This window comes from Castor canadensis, chromosome 2, assembly GCF_047511655.1.
Source record: "Castor canadensis chromosome 2, mCasCan1.hap1v2, whole genome shotgun sequence".
In the NCBI taxonomy this organism is placed as follows: domain Eukaryota; kingdom Metazoa; phylum Chordata; class Mammalia; order Rodentia; family Castoridae; genus Castor; species Castor canadensis.
The window spans coordinates 157,774,236-157,794,318 of NC_133387.1; the positions used below are offsets into that span (position 1 = coordinate 157,774,236).

General features: G+C 39.4%; 1 protein-coding gene across 3 annotated transcripts in view; it reads right to left on the bottom strand.

Annotated features, from left to right (window-relative positions):
* Window positions 1–651: 651 nt before the first annotated feature.
* Ciao2a (cytosolic iron-sulfur assembly component 2A) overlaps window positions 652–20,083 on the bottom strand; it is a 43,899-nt gene continuing 24,467 nt past the window's right edge. For 2 of the 3 annotated variants that reach the window (XR_012445508.1, XM_020174082.2), the window contains one exon: window positions 19,126–19,586. Coding sequence is in view for 2 of the 3 variants with exons in the window: in XM_020174082.2 (XP_020029671.1) it covers window positions 19,489–19,586 (98 nt within the window). In the remaining variant the exon portion in view is untranslated. Of the gene's footprint in view, window positions 783–19,125; window positions 19,587–20,083 lie in introns of those variants that run through there. The other variant, XM_074066178.1, reaches the window with a different exon arrangement.

Sequence of the window (20,083 nt, forward strand, 5' to 3'; positions counted from 1 at the left end):
ACTAGAATAGACTAAACTAGACTAGACTAGAATAGAATAGAATAGGAGAAACTAACATTATCATTATGTGCCTGCCAGTGAGAAAGATTTAACATCATCTATGTAGTATTTCTGTAAAAAATGTACACCCTTGCTGGTGGAATGGCTCAAGTGGTAAGAGCATCTTCCTAGCAAATGTAAGGCCCTGAGTTCAAACCCCAGTAACACTAAGAAAAAAAAAAACTCAAAAAATGTACAACCTGAATCTAACCTTGATGGAACAAATCAGATGCATCTAAATTAAGGGACATTGTGCAAAACAATTGCCCCAAATTCTTCAAAAAGATCAATGTCATGACAGAAAAACATGTCTTTTCTAAATTCAGGGAGACTAAAGAGATGTAACAACACAGTGTGATGTGAGATGAGGGATTGAATCCTGGATTGGAAAAAAATACTTAAAAGGGACATTATTGAACAATGTGGAAATTTGAATATGGATGGTTTATTAGATAATTGTATCAGTGCTACATTTTCTCAGTGGGAGAATTATATTGTGGTCATGGAGGCTGATACGACAGCCTCAGGAATCCAGAAAAAAGGAAATTCAGTTGAAATGATGTAATTCAGCTTAATTAGCTTAATGAGAACAACAATAGCAATAAAAATCTAAGAACCATAGCATCTTTAAAAAAAAAAAAGGCTCTGCTCTGCTTCCTGGCCACCATGATGTGAACATCCGTGCTCTGCCATGCCTTCACTGCCATGAAACTCCGAAACTGTCAGCAAAATATCCTTCCTCCCTTAAAAATTAAGCAAAAAAAGAAAAAGAAAAAAAAGTAGTAAGGTAACAAAATTTGGTAAAGATTAACATTCATTTTTTTTAAGTTTACCCTTTTTTATATTGTTGTGCTGGGGTACATTGTGACATTTACAAAAGATCTTACAATATATCATAGTTGAATTCACCCTCTCCACCATTCTCCTTTATCCAACCCCTCCCCACAATCCTGGAATAGTTTCAACAGGTCTAATTTTTCCATTTTCATACATAAGTATATAATATTTCACCCTCCTACACCCTTTCCTTATATCTTCCCCTCCCACTAGTGCCAACTCCCAGACAGGACCTGTTTTACCTTCCTGCCCATCATTTTTTTTAATTGTTGTGCTGGGTGTGGGTACATTGTAGCATTTACAAAAGTTCTCACAATGTACCAAATATATCACATCTGAATTTCCCTCCCCTCTTCTCTCCCCCATCACCCCTTCTTTGATTCCTGAAACAGTTTCAACAGGTTATCATTTTTGCATTTACATACATGTGTATACATTGTTTGCATCACATTCATCCTCCTACCCCTTTCCCGACCACCTTGCCCCTCCCACCAGTGCCAACTGCTCACCCCTCCTCCCTGCCCCAAGCCCTCCTATTCTCCAATTTTGTGGAAGAAAAAACTTAACATATAAAACAAGAAACATGATGTTTTGCCAGTTTGAGATAAAGATAGCTACACAGGGAGTTTCCTTGTGTTGTTCCCACACGTATGTGTATTACAGCTCCATTGCTTCACCTCTTCCAGTCCTCCTCACTCCTCCCTAGTCTGCTTCCCCTGGTGGCCCTGGCCAGTTTAAAATTTCTACATTCATTCCTGTACACATAATGTGTGAACACATCAACCACATTCAAGTTTTTGGTTTTCTTCCCTTGCTCTATCCCTCTCTTGCAAGCCTCCCCTAAGTGTGACCCATTTCCCATAACATTGCTGCATTTATTTTAGGTCTTTAATCCACATATAAGAGAGAAGATGTGGCTCTTGGCCTTCTGAGCCTGGCTAACTTCCCTTAAGATGAGGTCCTCCAGTTCCATCCATTAACCTGCAAATGACAAAACTTCATTCTTCTTTGTGACTGAGCAAAATTCCACTGTGTATAAATATCACATTTTCTTAATCCATTTGTCAGTAGTGGGGCATCTTAGCTGTTTCCATAGCTTAGCTATTGTGAATAGCACTGCAATAAACCTGGGTGTACAGGTGCCTTTGCTGTAACCTGAGTCGCATTCCTTCTGGTATATCCCTAGGAGTGGTATTGCTGGATCATATGGCAGATCTAGTTCTAGTTTTTTAAGGACCTTCCATACTGTTTTCCAAAGTGGTTGTACTAGCTTACATTCCCACCAGCAGTGTATGAGGATTCCTTTTTCCCTGAATCCTCGCCAACATTGTTGGTGGTGTTTTTGATGATAGCTAGTCTGACAGGAGTGAGGTGGAATCTTTGTGTGGTTTTGATTTGCATTTCCTTTATGGCTAGGGATGGTGAGCATTTTTCATGTATGTTTTAGTCATTTGGATTTTTTCCTTTGAAAAAATTCTGTTCAGTTCAATTACCCATTTCTTTACTGGATCATAGATTTGGGGGGGAGTTTAGTATTTGAGCTTCCTGTATATTCTGGTTATCAGTCCCCTGTCTGATGTATATCTAGCAAAGATTTTCTCTCATTCTGTGGGTGGCCTCTTCAATTTAGAGACCATTTCTTTTCCTGTGCAGAAACTATTTAATTTCATGTAGTCCCATTTGTTGATCCTTTCTCTCAGTTGCTGAGCCGCTTATGTTCTACTGTGGAAGTCCTTGCTTATGCCTGTTGCTTCCAGTGTATTCCCTGCTTTTTCCTGTACTAGCTTCAAGGTTTCAGGTCTAACAGTAAGGTCCTTAATCCACTTTGAGTTGATACTTGTACAGGGTGACAAACATGGATCTAGTTTCAGTTTTCTGCAAACAGATATCCAGTTTTGCCAGCAACATTTGTTGAAGAGGCTGTCTTTTCTCCATCGTATGTTTTTTGGCATCTTTGTCAAAAATTAGGTGGGCATAGCTGCATGGATTCATATCAGGGTCCTGTATTCTGTTCTACCAGTCTTCATATATGTTTTTGTGCCAGTACCATGCTGTTTTTATTGCTATAGCTTTGTAGTATAGTTTGAAGTCAGGTATTGTAATACCTCCAGCATTGCTCTTTTTGCTCAGTATTGCCTTGACTATTCGTGGTCTTTTGTGTTTCCAAATAACTTTAGGGTTGATTATTCAATCTCTGTGATGAATGTCACTGGGATTCTGATGGGAATTGCATTGAACATGTAGATTGCTTTTGGTATTATAGCATTTTTACTATGTTGATTCTGCCAATCCATGAGCATAGGAGATCTTTCCATTTTCTGTAATCGTCTTTAATTTCTTTCTTCAATGGTTTGTAGTTCTCCTTGTAGAGGTCATTTACATCCTTTGTTAAGGTTATTTCTAGGTATTTGATTTTTTTTTTTTTTGAGAACTGTTTTCCTATATTCTTTCTCAATCTGTTCATTGTTGGTGTATAGAAAGGCTACTGATTTTTGTAAGTTGATTTTTGTATCCTGCTACTTTGCTGAAGCTGTTTATGGTGCCTAGGAGTTTGGGTGGCATTTTTCAGATTCTTCAGGTATAAGATCACATCATCTGTGAATAGGGATAGTTTTACTTCTTCCTTAACTATTTATATTCCTTTTATTTCATCTTCCTGCCTTATTGCTCTGGCTAGGAATTCCAAGACTATGTTGAATAGGAGTGGAGAGAGTGGGCACCCTTGTCTCATTCCTGACTTCAGGGGAAATGGTTTCAGTTTTTCCACGTTAAGTATGATGTTGGCTACAGGTTTGTCTTATATAGCCTTTATTATATTGAGGTATATTTCTTCTATTCCTAGTTTCATCAGAGCTTTTCATCATGAAATGGTGTTGAATTTTACCAAAGGCTTTTTCTGCATCTATTGAGATGATCAGGTGGTTTTTGTTTTTGCTTCCATTAATATGCTGTATTACATTTAGTGATTTGTGTACATTGAACCATCCCTGCATCCCTGGCATGAAGCTGATTAGGTCATGGTGAATGATCTTTCTGATATGTTGTTGGATTCCATTTGTCATTATTTTATTGAAGATTTTTGCATCAATATTCATTAAGGAGATTGGCTTGTAGTTCTCTTTTTTGGATTTGTCCTTGTCCAGTTTTGGGATGAGTGTAATGCTGGCTTCATAGAATGAGTTAGGCAAAGTTCCATCCCTTTCTATTTTGTGGAATAGTTTAAGGAGTGTTGATATTAGTCTTTAAAGGTCTGGTAGAATTCAGTGGAGAAACCATCAGGTCCTGGACTTTTCATTTTGGGAAGACTCTTTATTGCTGCTTCAATTTCATTGCATGTTATGGATCTGTTTAGCTGATCTTGATTCAGTTTTGGATGGTTGTATGTATCTAGAAATTTGCCCATTTCTTCTAGATTTTCCAGTTTATTTGAATATAGGTTCTCAAAGTAATCCCTGATGATTCCCTGGATTTCCTTGGTGTTTGTTATTATCTCCCCTTTTTCATTTCTTTTTTTCCCCCTTTTTCATTTCTGATTTTATTAATTTGGGACTTTTCCCTCCTCATTTTAGTCAGATTTGCCAGGAGTTTGTCAATCTTGTTTATTTTTTTTTTCAAAGAGCCAGCTTTTTGTTTCATTCTTTATTATTATTATTATTATTCATTTATTCACATGTGGATGCATTGTTTGGGTCATTTTACCTCCTGTCCCCTCCCCCACCCTCTCCCCCTCACTTCCAGGCAGAACCTGTTCTGCCCTTAACTCTAATTTTGTTGAAGAAAAGACATAAGCATAATAAGGAAGACAAAGCATTTTTGCTAGTTGAGTTAAGGATAGCTGTACAGAAAGATTCCTAGCATTGCTTTCATGTACACATGTGTTACAACCCATGTTGATTCATCTCTAACATCTTTACACTGGTTCCTGATCCCCTTCTCATGTTAACCTCTGTCGCTTTAAGGTTTCTGTATTAGTTCCTCTGGAGTGGGGACATCAAACGCTTTCATGTTTTGGGTTTTCTACCTATTCCTATATCTCCCATATGTGCTCTCCCTTTGTCATGTGATCCAAGTCCAACCACATTGCTGCATTTGCCCTAGATCTAAAGTCTGCATGTGAGGGAGAACATATGATTTTTGGTCTTCTGAGCCTGGCTAACCTCACTCAGAATGATGTTCTCCAGTTCCATACATTTATCTGCAAATGATAAGATTTCATTCTTCTTCATAGCTGAGTAAAATTCCATTGTGTACAAGTACCACATTTTCTTGATCCATTCATCAGTAGTGGGACATCTTGGTTGTTTCCATAACTTGGCTATTGTGAATAGCACTGCAATAAACAAGGGTGTGCAGGTGCCTCTGGAGTAACCTGTGTTGCATTCCTTTGGGTATCATTGTTTCTTAGTATGGTTTTTTGGTCTCTATTTCATTGATATTAGCCCTTATTTTTATTTCTCTCCTTCTACTTGTTTTGGGTTTAGCTTGTTCTTGTTTTTCTAGGAGTTTGAGATATAGCATTATGTTGTTTATTTGAGATTTTTCTGTGTTTTTAATATATGCATTTGTGGCTATAAACTTTCCTCTTAGGACTGCCTTTGCTGTATCTCATAGGTTCTGATAGGTTGTATTTTCATTAAATTCCAGGAACTTTTTAATTTCCTTCCTTATTTCTTCTATGACCCACTAATAGTTGAGCAATGTGTTATTCAGCCTCCAATTGTTCAAGTATTTTTCTGTTGCTGCTTTTGTTGTTGAGTTCTAGTTTTATTGCACTGTGATCACAGAGTACGCAGGGGATTATTTCAATTTTCTTATACTTGTTGAGACTTGCTTTATGTCCCAAGATATGATCTATTTTGGAGAAATTTCCATTGGCTGCAGGGAAGAATGTATATTGTGCTGTTGCAAGATGGAATACTCTGTAGACATCTGCCAGTTCCATTATATCTATGGTATCATTTAGTTCTAGGATTTCTTTGTTGATTTTTTGTCTGGATGACCTAGCTATTGTTTATAAAGGGGTATTAAGTCTTCCACTACCACTGTGTTGGAGTCTATTTGTGGTTTTAAGTTCTTTAGTGTATGTTTAATGAAGTTGGATACACTGACATTGGTGCATATAAGCTGATAATTGTTATTTCCTTTTGATGTATTGCTCCTTTTATTAGTGTGAAGTGACCTTCTTTGTCTCTTTTGAGTAATTTAAGTTTGAAGTCCACTTTATCTAAGTATTGCTATCCTGCCTGTTTTGGGGGGCCATTAGCTTGGTAAATCATCTTCTAGCCTTTCATGCTAAACCAGTGTTTGTTTCTGTCAATAAGGTGGGTCTCTTGTAAATAACAGATTGTCGGGTCTTCCTTTTTAATCCAGTTTGCCAAACAGTGTCTTTTGATGTGGGAGTTAAGTCCATTAACATTCAGTGTTAGTATTGACAGGTATGTGGTAATTCCTGCCATTTAGTTGTTTAAGGATTTGTGTGCAGCCAATTCAGTGCTACTCTCTGACTGCTTGTCTGTTCTTCTCATGAGGTTTAATACGTCCCATCTTTTCATGGTTATGTTTGTTTTTGTCTTCTGTGTGTATGATTCCTTTCAGAATCTTCTGTAGTGGTAGCTAGTGTTCATGTATTGTTTTAGTTTCTGTTTATCGTGGAAGACTTTTATTCCTCCTTCAATTTTGAATGATAGTTTTGCTGGGTAGAGTATCCTAGGACTGAAATTATTTTCTTTCAGTGCTCAAAATACTTCACTCCATGCCCATCTTGCTTTTAAGGTTTCACTTGAGAAGTCTGCTGTTATATTGATGGATTTACCTTTATATGTTATTTGTTTCTCTGTCTTATAGCCTTCAATATTCTTTCTCTGTTCTCTGTGCTAGTTGTTTTAATGATAATATGCCTTGGAGAGGTTCTATTTTGGTCAAGTCTGTTTGGTGTCCTGGGGGCTTCCTGAATGGACAACTCTTTCTCAGGATTTGGAATTTTTCTGCTATTATTTTGTTGAATATATTATGTATCCCTTTGGCTTGCACATCTTCTCCTTCTTCTAAGCATGATTCTCAAGTTTGGTCTTTTGATGGAGTGGCTGAGTTCTTGCATATTCCTTTCGCAGCTTTTTAGTCTTTTGTCTAAGAGTTATTCTGTTTTTTCTTTAATATCTATTTTGTCTTCAAGTCCTGAGATTCTGTCTTCCACTTCTTCTAGTCTGCCGGAGTGGCTTTCCCCTGTATTTTTTACTTGATTTAAGGAACTTTTATTTCCAGGGTTTCTGTTTGATTCTTTTTTCTGAGGTTTTCCATATCTTTGCTAAATTCCTCTTTCATATCTTGTGTTGTCCCTATTTCATATATCTTTTTTTTTATAATCTCCTTTGTTTCACTTTGGAGTTTGTTGAAGTCCTCTCTGAGTTCGCTTAGTTGTTTCTGTGTCTTCTCGAGTTTTTTATTTGTGGTGTCTTGATATTTCTTGAGTGCATCTTTTAGTTCCTGGATAACCTTGTCTTATAGCTTCTCCATGAGTTTCTCAGTGATCTCATCTATAATTTCCTCTTTGAGAGATTTTTTTGTGGGCATCACTAAGATCATTGGTGATATTTATCATTGTTCTGTCAGGGTCAGGAACTGGGTATTCATTTTCATTTCCCACTAAATCCTCTATTGAATTGTTGGTCTTTTGGGGAGTAAGGATTTCCTGGCCTCCTTCTTTTCCCCATGGTTCTATGATGGGCTGTGCTCCTATGTTCCTGAGTGACTAATTAGGGATTTTAATCACCTGTTATCTTCCCCTTGTGTCAATTACTGTGTCTGGCTTAGTCATTAGCTAGGTTGATGTGCTATTTCTGTTCCCTGATTAGGTGTGTAAATTAGCAATAACAAATTCACTAATTTAATGCAGGCCAGTTATCCCCTTGGTGATAGTATCTAGAGGCTGTGGAGATGGGGGGGATAAACAGTTGTTTGGGTGGAGGTGGATACTTATGTATTGAAAGAGCTGAAACTGGAGGAAGTGGGAATGGGGTAAGGAGGGGAGGGGTGTGAGGTGTGGAGGTTCTAGGATACTAAGTCTCTCATGTGTGTTGAGGTGTAGTTCAGTCATTGTGGAACTTTTTCCTGCTATTGTCAGGGTTGCCAAGGGACAGGAAGGATGGGAGTAACATGTTAAAGTTGGTATAATAGACTATTCAGTGGGTGGTGCATTTTGAGGAGGTCAAGGTAATGGGGAGGGAGGGGAGGAGAAGAAGGTAAGGAGGAGGGAAAGGAAGGGGGAGAAGATGAGAAGAGATGAGAAGGAAAAAAACTGGGGTAGAGAAAGGAAAGTGGGGCAATAGAGGGCTGAGCAAGTTAGTGTTAGGACAGAATGAAGAAGGGAATTAGGTAACAGTAAGATGGAAGAAAAAAATGAGAAAATAAAAGTTTAAAAATTTACCAAAAAAAAAGAAAATGAAATAAAAAGTAAAGTAATATAAAAATAAGAAAGATATGTATATATATGTGTGTGTATATACATATATAATCAGTTCAATCAATATTCTGGACTCTTTCCTCTAATTTCAGGTTGAGGTGATGATGCTTTTATTTCTTATAGAGGCTTTGGCCAAGTCTGTCCCTTGTTAAGGTTGGTATGTTGGGTTGTGTGGCAATGAGTTTAGCTCTTCCCTATTGGACAGGTTTTGGGGGGCTCAGCTCTGGGTGTTTGAGTCTGGGGTTCCTGAATGGAGTGGGGCCTCTGGAGCAGGCAGGTTCTCAGAAGTGATCCCCTGAGGGTTTGTAAATGAGCAGTCACCAGCCTCTTCCACTCAGGGACAAGCCTGAGTTAGAAATGAGCTTTTCTCTTGGTGAGACTCAGTTTCAGCTTGCTCCTGGTTTCTCCAAGGCAGTGCAGTGCCTGGCTTTTCCCACAGCAACTGCTGAGTTGCCTCACTCCCACATGGGCTTTTTCAGCTCCATGTTCGGCCCCTCCCCAGGCGGAGGGGAAACATTCTCTCCACGTATTTGGCCACCAGTTTTGTCCACAGAGGGAGAAATCAGCTCCCTAGCTGTGCTAGGATATATGGATCGCTCCCAAACAATGTGACAGGTTAGCAAATGCGCTTAGTTGAAGATGGATCAGCTACAGGGCAGCACAGGCAGGTGGCAGACAGAGAGTTTGTGTCTGCTTGTGTTTGGCAGTCCCGGTCTTCTCAGATACTTGTAGCAGTTCTCTTTCTGTGGTTCTCTGTGTTGCATTATTGTTTGTGAGGTTGCAGACATATTATAGCAGAGAAAGATGTGTGCAGGTGGATGGCAGTCAGAGGTTCTGTGTCCGTGAATATTATGGCGGGTGCAGGTATTATTCCCAGATGATTGCAGGTCTCTACTGTTCTCTCTGTTGTGTTTTAGCTTTACCAACCCAGGCAAGAGGGAATTAAGAGAGAAAGAAAATTAAAAGGAAAAAAGTGGTGGATCAGCCAGGGCTATCTGACCCTGCTTCCAGCTGTTCCCAGCCGTGGAACAGACAGAGATGGGTCAGCAGCAGCTGCCTGACCCTGTACCAGTCTGTTAAGCACTTTAAAAAGTTAGTTTAGCTGGGCACCAGTGCTCACACCTGTAATCCTAGCTGCTCAGGAGGCAGAGATCAGGAGGACCTTGCTTCAAAGCCAGCCCAGGCAAAGAGTTCCGCAAGACCCTATCTCGAAAAACCCTTCACAAAAATAGGACTGTTGGAGTGCCTCAAGGTGAAGGCCCTGAGTTCAAGCCCCAGTATGAAAACAAAAAAGTTAGATTAATGGTTGATCAATGAATATTATGTGCCCCCTCTGTGATGGTGCTATCTCAGTTGACAGAAAAAGCAGTATTACCCAATCCTTGCTGCCATGAAAATCTGGAGTAATTGTTTGAAATCATGCAGGTCAAGGTCTCAGGGTCTATCAGCTATCCTCCATCTTGATTTCTCCCCTCACATTCATTTTTAATTCTTCCTGCATTGACATATTAGCAACTGTAGATCAAGTTCCATATTAATACCTCCTGTGGTTATATTGATGTTAATGCATCCTTGGAACCTCCCCCCCATCCCAAAGCCAAAGTTCACTGTGGCACCAGGCATTGGTGGCTCATGCCTATAATCCTGACTACTCAGAAGCCATATCAGAAGGATCTTGGCTCGAGACCTGCTGAGGCAACAAAAGCAAGATCCTATCTAAAAAAAGAAAATTCAACACAAAATAAGGCTGGTGGAGTGGCTCAAGTGGTAGAGTGCCTGCCTAGTAAGTATGAGGCCCTGATTTCAAACCCTGTACTAAAAAAAAATTGCTGTGGCTTCTAATTGGAAGAAATTTAAAACCCAAAGGAAACTTAGAGATAGTGATAATCTAAGAAATCATCTAAACCCCTCATTTTATAGAAGGGAGTAGGACAAAAGCAAGGAAGTGACAAACCCAAATTCATACTCTTCTGGGGCAGAACCAGAATTAAAGTTCAGGCCTATTGACCTCAGTGAACATTATTTGTATAAAATACCAAAGTCTGAAGTCCTGGGCAAAGCCAAATCCACTCATTATGACCAAGATGAGCCTGAAAAAAATTCAACAAAAAATTTTGGAACAGTTACTATATTCAAAGACCATACTGTGGAGATACAGGAGGAATCTGAGACAGGAAATAGAAAATGCATTCAAAATAATGAAGAATGTGAGCAGTGGGCTACAGTACTAGGCCCCAGGAGTTGCAATAAAAATCAAAGGAAACTTATCAAGAGGAAAAATACATTTTATTTTATTTATCTCTCACCTTAAGATATATTTAAGGGGCTGGGGGTGCAGTAGACTGCTTGCCTAGCATGAGAAAAGTCCAGGGTTTAATCCCCAGCAATGCACACACACATATGTGTGTGCATGTGCAAATATGTACATATATATTTAAAATGATTTTACAAAGAACACATATACCATAAGACTTTTTGGCATTTTATTTTATTATTTTATTTTTGTGGTGCTGAGGATAAAACCCAAGTGCGTGCTAGGCAAGCACTCTACCACAGAGCACATCCCCAGCCCTCCTCTCTTAATTTTATCCTGAGAACTCTCCCATGTAATTAAAGAGTTTGAGAACACTGAGATTTCATGGGTTGGGAGGGTAGCTCAGTGGTAAGGCGCTTGCCTAGCATATGCAAGATCATGGGTCAAAACAATGAACATAGTATAAATTATTTAACATTTTGCCTATTTTTGAACTTTAAGTTGTACATTTGTCATTATAAAAATAATGCTGTGATTTATAAAGTAGAATTTGAAATAATTGTTATGATAAGATGAACTACTCAATAAGTAATGGTAAAACAATCACTAGCAGTCTGGATAAAAATGGACTCCATTCCTCAGTGCATAAATTCAAAGAGCAAGGCCCTACTAAGTTCAACCCCCAGTACCACCAAAAAAAAAAAAAAAGACTCAAGGAGAAAAAGGTCAAAATAAATTATAAAAGCATTAAGGAGTTAGAAAAAGTATTCCTCTTGGAGAGGGAAGATGTTCCTAAGTGCAACAAAAAAATCCAGAACACATAAAATTTTAAAGTCTTCATGGCAATAAAAACAGAAAGATCAAGAACAAATGACAACCTAACTCAGCTCTATTTGAGATGGGACCTAAAATAAGAAATGAGATCATAGTACTCTGTACAAGTTGATGCAATACTCTTACACATTTTAGGATAAAATGAAAGACATTTGCAAAGGCCCTTGATAGGCTGGGGAGGAAAGCATGGAACTGTCAGCAATGGACATTAAAGTGGGCCAGCAAAGGAGCCTCTTCAAGGGTCTTATGTCATCCAGCTACAAGCTTACTTGAGTAGCAGACCTGGTCAGTGTTTGAGGTCAAAATTCTACCATGTTTGAAAAAAAATCTCACATGTTAATAAAAATATTCATTGGCTTGAAAAGAAAAAAAATAGAAGAAAAAAAACACCTTACAACATATATTTCTAATATAAGAAGACCTCCTACAGCAGGGTGCTGGTGGTTGGTGCCTATAATCCTAGCTACTCAGGAGGCAGAGATCAAGAGGATCGAGGTTCAGAGCGAATCTGGGCAAATAGTTAGTGACATCCAATTTTGAAAATACACACCACCAAAAAGAACTAACAGAGTGGCTCAAGTGGTAGAGAGCCCGCATATCAAGTGTGAGGCCCTGTATTTAAGCCCCAGTACAGCCAAACACCTTCTACAAATCATTAAGAAAAGACCAACGCTGGACTGGTACTGTGGCTTGACCAATAAAGTGCCTGCTTAGTAAGTATGAGGCCCTGTGTTCAAGCCCTAGCACTGCCAAAAACCAAAACAAAACAGGACTAATTGATTACGCTGGAATTTTTGGGTGGTGAGGGTCCTTGTTCTGCACTTAGATGGAAATCAAAGGTGGACTGCAGCAGCAAAGGTCAGAAAAGTTTTATTTGTAGAGAAGAGAAAGGAAAGGCTGCATGTAGGGACATGCAGCAGGATCCAGAAGCTGGTAGTCCACTAAGTCACGTTGAACATCGGGTTTTACAGCTTTTTTATTGCCAGAGGATGGAAATTTTGGCATGAATGGGTGTCTCTCGAGAAAGGAGAGGTAGCTGTCTGGCACGAACAGGTGTTTCTTGGGAAGGAGAAGGGGCAGTTCTCCCCCTGGCTAATTGCCATCTTTTGGGAACATATGGACCTTCTGCGGTATGCCCTCCATAATGAGAAAAATGGACAGATAATAAAGATAGATAGATCACAGAAAAGGAAATACAAGTGCCTTTAATCATATTTAAAAAAAAATGCTGGCTGGCCCTGAATTCAACCCCTAGTACTGAAAAACAAAACAAAATAACTGAAACAATAAGAAACTATTAACCAAGAAGCCTATCAAAGAAGGGTGAGAACTGGTTTAGGAAGAAATCTTTTCACTGTGTACTTTTCTCTGCGTTTTGCTGTTGAACCTCATAATGGTGTTACTCATTGAAAAACTGAATAAATAGTGTTGAACATGTTTATGTAGCCAAAAAACTAGAAAATAAATGTGTATATACATGACAGAAAATGCTGATGTTCATATTGTATAATTGACTTTTTTAAAAAGCTAATTGAAAAATAGGCAAAGAATATAAATAGGTATTTTTTAAAGTTGCAATGAAACCTCAGCAAAGAAATGCAAATGAATAAAAGATATTTTTTATCCTTTGGATAGAGATTTTTATAATACTCAGTATTAATGCAAGGCAAGAAAACATACCCCACATTCTTGGCATCAACTGATACAATTTCTGCAGAAGATGATTCAGCAACATGCATTAAGCCTCAAAGTTATTAATAATCTTTGGCAATTCTACATTTTAAAAAAAATCATCAGTGATAATCATCCCAGTCAGAACAAAGGGATAAGCTGCAGAGTCCAGGGGTGAGGCCTGGTTTAATGCTGCTGTTAGAAGGTTAGAGAATGTGTCCTGAGGGTCCCTCTGCAGGCCCTCGGAGCACCCAGGGCAGGCGCAAAGTGGCGATGCTGTTACTGAGTCATGCTTTGCTACCATCTAGTGTTTCTGTCGAGTAATCACACCCAGCAGGGGGACGATTATTTTCCCCTCACCTCCAACAAGAAATTTAGCACCAAGGGACCCTCTCCTCTAGTTCTAACAAACTATAATAAAGCATTTACTAACCAGGCATGGTGGTTCACACCTCCTAGCACTTGGGAGGTGGAGACAGGAGGATTGTGAGTTTAAGACCAGCCTGGGCTACATAATGAGATCCTGACTTAAAAAAATTTACTAGGATCCAGGCATTGTACTCAGCATTCTTTCTTTTAATCCCCCAATATCCCCATGAAATAGATAATTTTATCCCCATTTCCATATGAGACACTGAAGATACAGAGAGGTAATTTGCCTAAGGTCACACAGCTACTAAGTCAGAGTCCAGAATTACAACAAGGTGGCAGTCTGGAACCAGGGCCTGAGATTTGACCACCTATTTTGTGAGGATCAGGGCTCTGTATGAACCTAACAGCATTTGGAGAGACCTTCCTACCACACACAGCATCATGCCCACCCCTAGCACACCTGTCCCAAATTAGTTCACACAGGGACCAAGTTCACCCCTGTCTAAAGGTAGTCTAACCTGAGTCACAGACAACCACCAGTCCAGGTTAGATCCGACAGGTTTTTAAAATATATATTTATATATAAAATGTTTCATATATACAAAACTATTTAAGGAACAGCCACAATTAGCAGCTATCAGCAGCTTTAAAAACACCAGCATTAATAGTAGTGATGAGTTTAGATCTTTACAGTCCCCTGGCTTGATTTCTGCCACATGAGGGACATCAGCTGGGCTGTGAAAGCCTTGTGACTTTTATAGCAATCCTTCCCTTCCTAATCAGCAGTCCTCCCCTAATTGCACTTGATTGCATCCTGCTGGAGACATTTGCAGTCTTGGTAACAAAGCACTTGCCTCACAGTGGAGCTGAGAAAGCTTGTTGATTACTTGTCTAAGAATGTAGTGTCTCCCAACCAACACTGTCACCCCCGGACTCTGTGGAAAAGTTATTAAAGGACCAGAAGCCCAAATACTTAGCCCTTATTTTTTGTATTCTGGCGCTATTAATCTGGAGCCCACTGGCTTTTTAATAGTGACTGAAGTCAGGTGCAAAGTTTTATATGAGTGCTCCTTTTTCCCTAGAGAGAGGCTCTATTTCCTATTTTTTATCTGATTTTCAAATTGGCCTGAGGCTGGGCACTGGTGGCTCTTGCTACAATCCTAGTAATTTGGGAGCCTGTACTCCAAGCTACTTGGGAGGCTAAGATTGGTAGGATCACAGTTTGAGGCCAGCCAGGGCAAACAGTTTGCAAGACTCCATCTCCAAAATAACCAGAGCAAAATAGACTGGAGATGTGGATTAAGTGATAGAAACCTTGCTTTGTAAGCAAACATGAAGTCTTGAGTTGAAACTCCAGTCCCACCAAAGGAAAAAAAGAATTGGCCTAAGACCTCCCAAAAAAGTTAACATTCTCGTAGATCAAGAGTTCACAAATGGTTCACAGGCCAAATCACATCTAATTCTTATTTTTGTACAACCCACAAGCTAATATTGGTTTTTATTTTATTTTATAACTGTGGTGCTGGGAATTGGAACCAGTTCCTCAGGAATGCTATGGACAACCAGTTTTTATATTTTTAAATGACTGAAAAAAAACATACGCATGGGGCTAGTGGATTGGCTCAAGTGATAGAGTGCCTGCCTAGTAAGCGTGAGGCCCTGAGTTCAAACCCCAGTTTTGTCAATAAATAAACATGAAACATGAAAATCAAATTTGTGTCCATAAAGTTTTGGAACAGGACACCTTCATTCATTTACACATAGTCCTGGCTACTGCACTACAAGGGCAGAGCTGAACACTTACAACAGAGCATATGGTTCAAAAAACCTAAAATTCCTTTTTCTTTCTTCAGTGCTGGGGATCAAATTCAGGGCCTCGCACATACTAGGCAAGTGCTCTACCCCTAAGCTATGCTCACAGATTCCCTAATATTTCCTATTTAGTCCTCTTCTGAAAAAATTTTGCTACCTCTGCCAGAGACACTAGATAACACATCTGTGAATATATGTACTTCTATTTTTCACTTACATGCTGTTATGATTGATAAAGGTTCCAATTCACTTTCATATACTATTCATGTAGGGGGCATTAAGTTATCCAAATCCTCTTACTGCATTAGGAGAATTTCCACCCAAATCTTCTAGAGAAGAAAAGGGTCATGGCTATACTCCTACAACAAAATTTATATTAACAAGAGAGAAGTATAACAAATTTATTTAATCAAAGTTTTACATAACATAGAACCTTCAGAAATGAAGACCCATGATTTCTTTTTTGGTACTGGGGTTTGAACTCAGGACTTATACCTTGAGCCACTCCACCAGTCCTATTTTTTGTGATGGGTTTTTTTGAGATAGGGTCTTGGGAACTATTTGCCCGGGGCTGACTTTGAACCTCAATCTTCCTGATCACTGTCTCCTGAGTAGATAGGCTTACAGGTATGAGCCACCAGTGCCCGGCTCAGGGAAAACTATTTTTATGTTTAGGTTGGGCAAAGACTGGACAGCCATGTAAAAAATGGATTGGACAAAAGGCCTGTCTGTTCACATTCTTCTCTGCCTGGCTGGGCAGCATTTCTTTCTCCAAGGCATGGAGCAAGACCCCTCTGAAATAATGGCCTTATAACTTGCTATCAGACAAGGTAGGTCAGAGAATTTCCTTATGCTCCTACACAGAAAGACATGGAAGATTAGAATCATATTTTAGGTTTTCTGGCTTGCTTTGGTGGAAAGGAGTTCCAGTTTCTAAGGCCTACCTTGGGAAGAGGAATTCTGGTTTCTATGACTGCTTCAGGGAAGGAAGAGGGGCTAGATACAGGAGGACTTTGCTTTTAAAGCCTTCAGTCTCCTTTACTTTAAGACACTCAATGGAAAGGCTACATTTTGGGATTGTTTTCTGAGCCCCCAAAATGTCGAATAATCCCGGTCTGTGAGCCTCAGAGCCCTCTAGATGATGGCTGTCATGTCTTCTAGAAGCAGACAGCTGAGCAAATAGCATGTGGATGTCCACATGTGTGCATTAGGTAGGAGGATATGGAACAGGACACGTGGCAGGCACACTATCTCCTGTCTTGGCCTTGGACTTGAAGAACTTAATGTTGGTCCTAAGAATCTCTTCCTGGATTTGTAAATTGGAAAAAGTTTTTATAGTGATGATTAAAAATTAGGAATACAAGCTGGTCATGGTGGCATGTGCCTGCACTCCCAGCTACTCAGGGGGCTGATACAGGGGGATAATTAAGAGTCTGAGGCCAGCGGAGGTTACTATACCACTTCTGAGCAGATATCTGAAGGAATGCAAGTCAGCACACAATAGAGATACCTGAACACCTATGTTTATTGCAGCTCTATTCATAATAGCCAAGCAACAGAATGAGCCTAGGTGTCCAGAAGTTAATGAATGGGTAAAGAAAATGTGGTATGGATATATAATGGAGTATTATTTGCCCATAAAGAAGAATGAAATTATGTCATCTGCAGGAAAATGGATGGAAATGGAGATCATTATGTTGAATGAAATAAGCCAGATTCAGAAAGACAAAAATCACATGTTCTCTCTTATATGCAGAACCTAAACCTAAAAAAACTGACTTGAATATAGAAGCAGGACTTATTTTGGGGGGAGGGGGGTGGGCAGCAAGTGGAGGGAGAGCAAAAGAAGAGAGTGATAGGGGTGGGAGTGGTGAATACAATTAAAGTACATTATATCATGTGTGAAAACAGTATGAAAAAATATCAAAGACAAAAAAAAATAAAAGCCATATATTAATAAAGATTAGGAATATTTTTTTAAAAACAAAAAATCCAAAGCTAGTGTTTTAATGATCTCAACAGAAAGGGAAAATTCAGGGTAAAATGTGCTGAGACATTCCCATCACTAAGCCAAAGTGGAAGCCAGGACGTAGCCCACGTTGGTCTCAAACTCATGATCCTCCTGCCTCAGCCTCCTGAGTACTGGGATTACAGGTGTGAAACACCACACTGGGCCTGGCCATGATGATTTTTAATAGAACTTCTATACCTAGTATGTTGTACCATTAGTTGTATTTTTGCTCCCACTATCCTTTGAAACTTTGAGAAGGCATGCTCTTCCTCTGCTCATGGTGAAGATTTGAAAAGACATGATTTCTATCAGATAATCTTCCTGTCACTTTGTGTGTGTGTGTGTGTGTGTGTGTGTGTGTGTGTGTGTGTGTGTGTGTGTGTAGTGCTAGGGATCAAACCCAGGGCCTTGCACATCATAAGCATATGCTGTACCACTGAGTTACATACCCCTTGCTGTCACTTTTTAATCATACAATCTAATTTCATTAAAGTATCTGGTCATATCTATTAGTCAAAATTACAAACTTTTACCAGGCACTGGTATAATCCTAGTTACTCAGGAGGCAGGAGGCAGGAGGATTGCTTTTCAAAGCCAGCCTGGACAAAAGTTTGTGAGACCCTGTCTTAAAGAAACCTATCACAAAAAAGGGCTGACAGAGTTATTCAAGATGTAGGCCCTGAGTTCAAGCCCCACCACTGCAAAAAAATAAAATTAAGAACTTTCTTCCTTTGTTCTTTGGGGCGGGGGGATAGTACAGGGGCTTGAACTCAGGGACTTGAGCTTGCTAGGCAAGCACCCTACCACATGAGCTATGCCTCAGCCTTAGTTTGTTTTTCAGATAAAGTCTTGCACTAATTTTGCCCAAGCTGGACTCCATCCCCATCTTTGAATTACAGGCATGAATCACAATGCCTGGCCCCTGGCATTAAATCTTTTGTGAATTTGAGCTTGCTTCATGCTTAAACCTGAGTGAGGAATGGATGGCTCTTTGTTCTCTTTCCTTCTCTTAACTCCCCCACTTGCTAGCTATTTTCCCTCTGCCTTGGGAGTTGGGAGGGCGGAGCACTGAAGAAACAGGACAATTCTTACTTGCTGGTTGGCTTTGTGCTCCCTGGACCTGCCTGGAGATTAGAGCTGGCTGAGCCCCTTGAACCTGGCAGATGACCCTCCATCCCTGTGTAGCTGGGATGACAGGTGTGTACCACCACGCCCAGCCATTGGTTGAGACAGGATCTTGTGAACTTTTCATCTGGGCTGGCCTAGAACTGTGATCCTCCCCATCTCTACCACACAAGTAGCTAGGATTACAGGCTTGAGTCACCACACCCAGCTAGGGAGACTTCTTTATTATATTTTATTTTTTTTAGTGGTGTTAGGGATCAAACCCAAGGCCTCACATTTTACTACTGTGCTATACCCCAGCTCGTCTTTGGGGGATTTTTTGTTCTTCAAAATTTAGTAAGTCATTTGATGCTCTCCACATACTGTTCATCATCTATAAATGTGTACAGAATTCTCCTTGAAGGAAGCCAGGGTCTGATCTTTAGGGCTTCTTTTGGTTTTCAGATCTGATTTTATATAATAATCAGTAAAAATAAAGGTTTGGAACTATCTTTTAGTTTGGAAATACCTTCAATTTACACTAGAATTTACAATTCAATAAAAACATTATAGCAAGGCATCAGGGGCTCACCCCTGTAATCCTAGCCACTCATGAGGATCACAGTTCAAAGCCAGTCTGGGCAAATAATTCAGGATACCCTATATCGAAAAAACCCTTCCCAAAAGCGGGGATGCCAAAAACAACAACAACAACAAACATTCTAAGGAGAGTCATTATAAGAATCACTTGTTTTATTTATTTTAGACTAATGATTTAAATTGAATACATTTGGGCATGGTAGATATTTGACATGAAAAGTAGCTATATCAGAATGGACATCAGAAAAATAGTAACACATTATAGTAAATAGAAAATATTTTTCTGTCTGATCATTTCAGTGTTACAAATCCTGAGAATGTTATGTACTGAACAAATTAGGTCCTACCTTGTAATGAAAACTTGCTTAGAAATAATTCCTTAAAAATGTTTTGAGGTACAAATCACCTATATATTAAACATGAGTTTTTACATTTTACAAAGAGTTTAAACAAAAATATCAAACAATTACAGTTCAGTGGCTCTTAAAGCAACTCTCAGTCAGGTTCAAGGACACACTGTTCCACAATTTCCCGTAAGTTGGGGTTCTCCATCGCAGCTGCCACTCGCTCTTTATCATTTATCTGCTTGTTGACTGAAACACAAAGTCAAAAGTTAACAGAACTGTGTCAACAGATAATGCCAGACAGTATTTTTATAGCCTGCTAAAATAAAAACAGCTCCTTAAGAACTTAAAGCTGTTTTTGAGCAATTACTCACAATGCAATTTCTAAGGTTTGGAAGGCAGACTCCAAGAGAAAAAATATTCCACATCCCCCTATTTTACCAGAACCATTTTAATTTCATTCTTTCCAGTCATTGTTCATGCACATATTTCTATATAGGGCTGGAAGCAGGGCTCAAGTGGTAGAGTACTTGCCTATCAAACACAAGGCCCTGAGTTCAAACCCTAGTATCAACCAACCAACCAACACCTTCCCCATATTTCTGTATAGTATATTTGAACAGGAAATTGCCTCAAAGCAGGTTATGAGACATGAGAAATTGCCAGTTAAGCCATAAAATGAGTCCAAGGCCAAGATAAAAGGCCCCATATGGAGATAACCACCCATTCCCGCCTTTTCTTTGTCT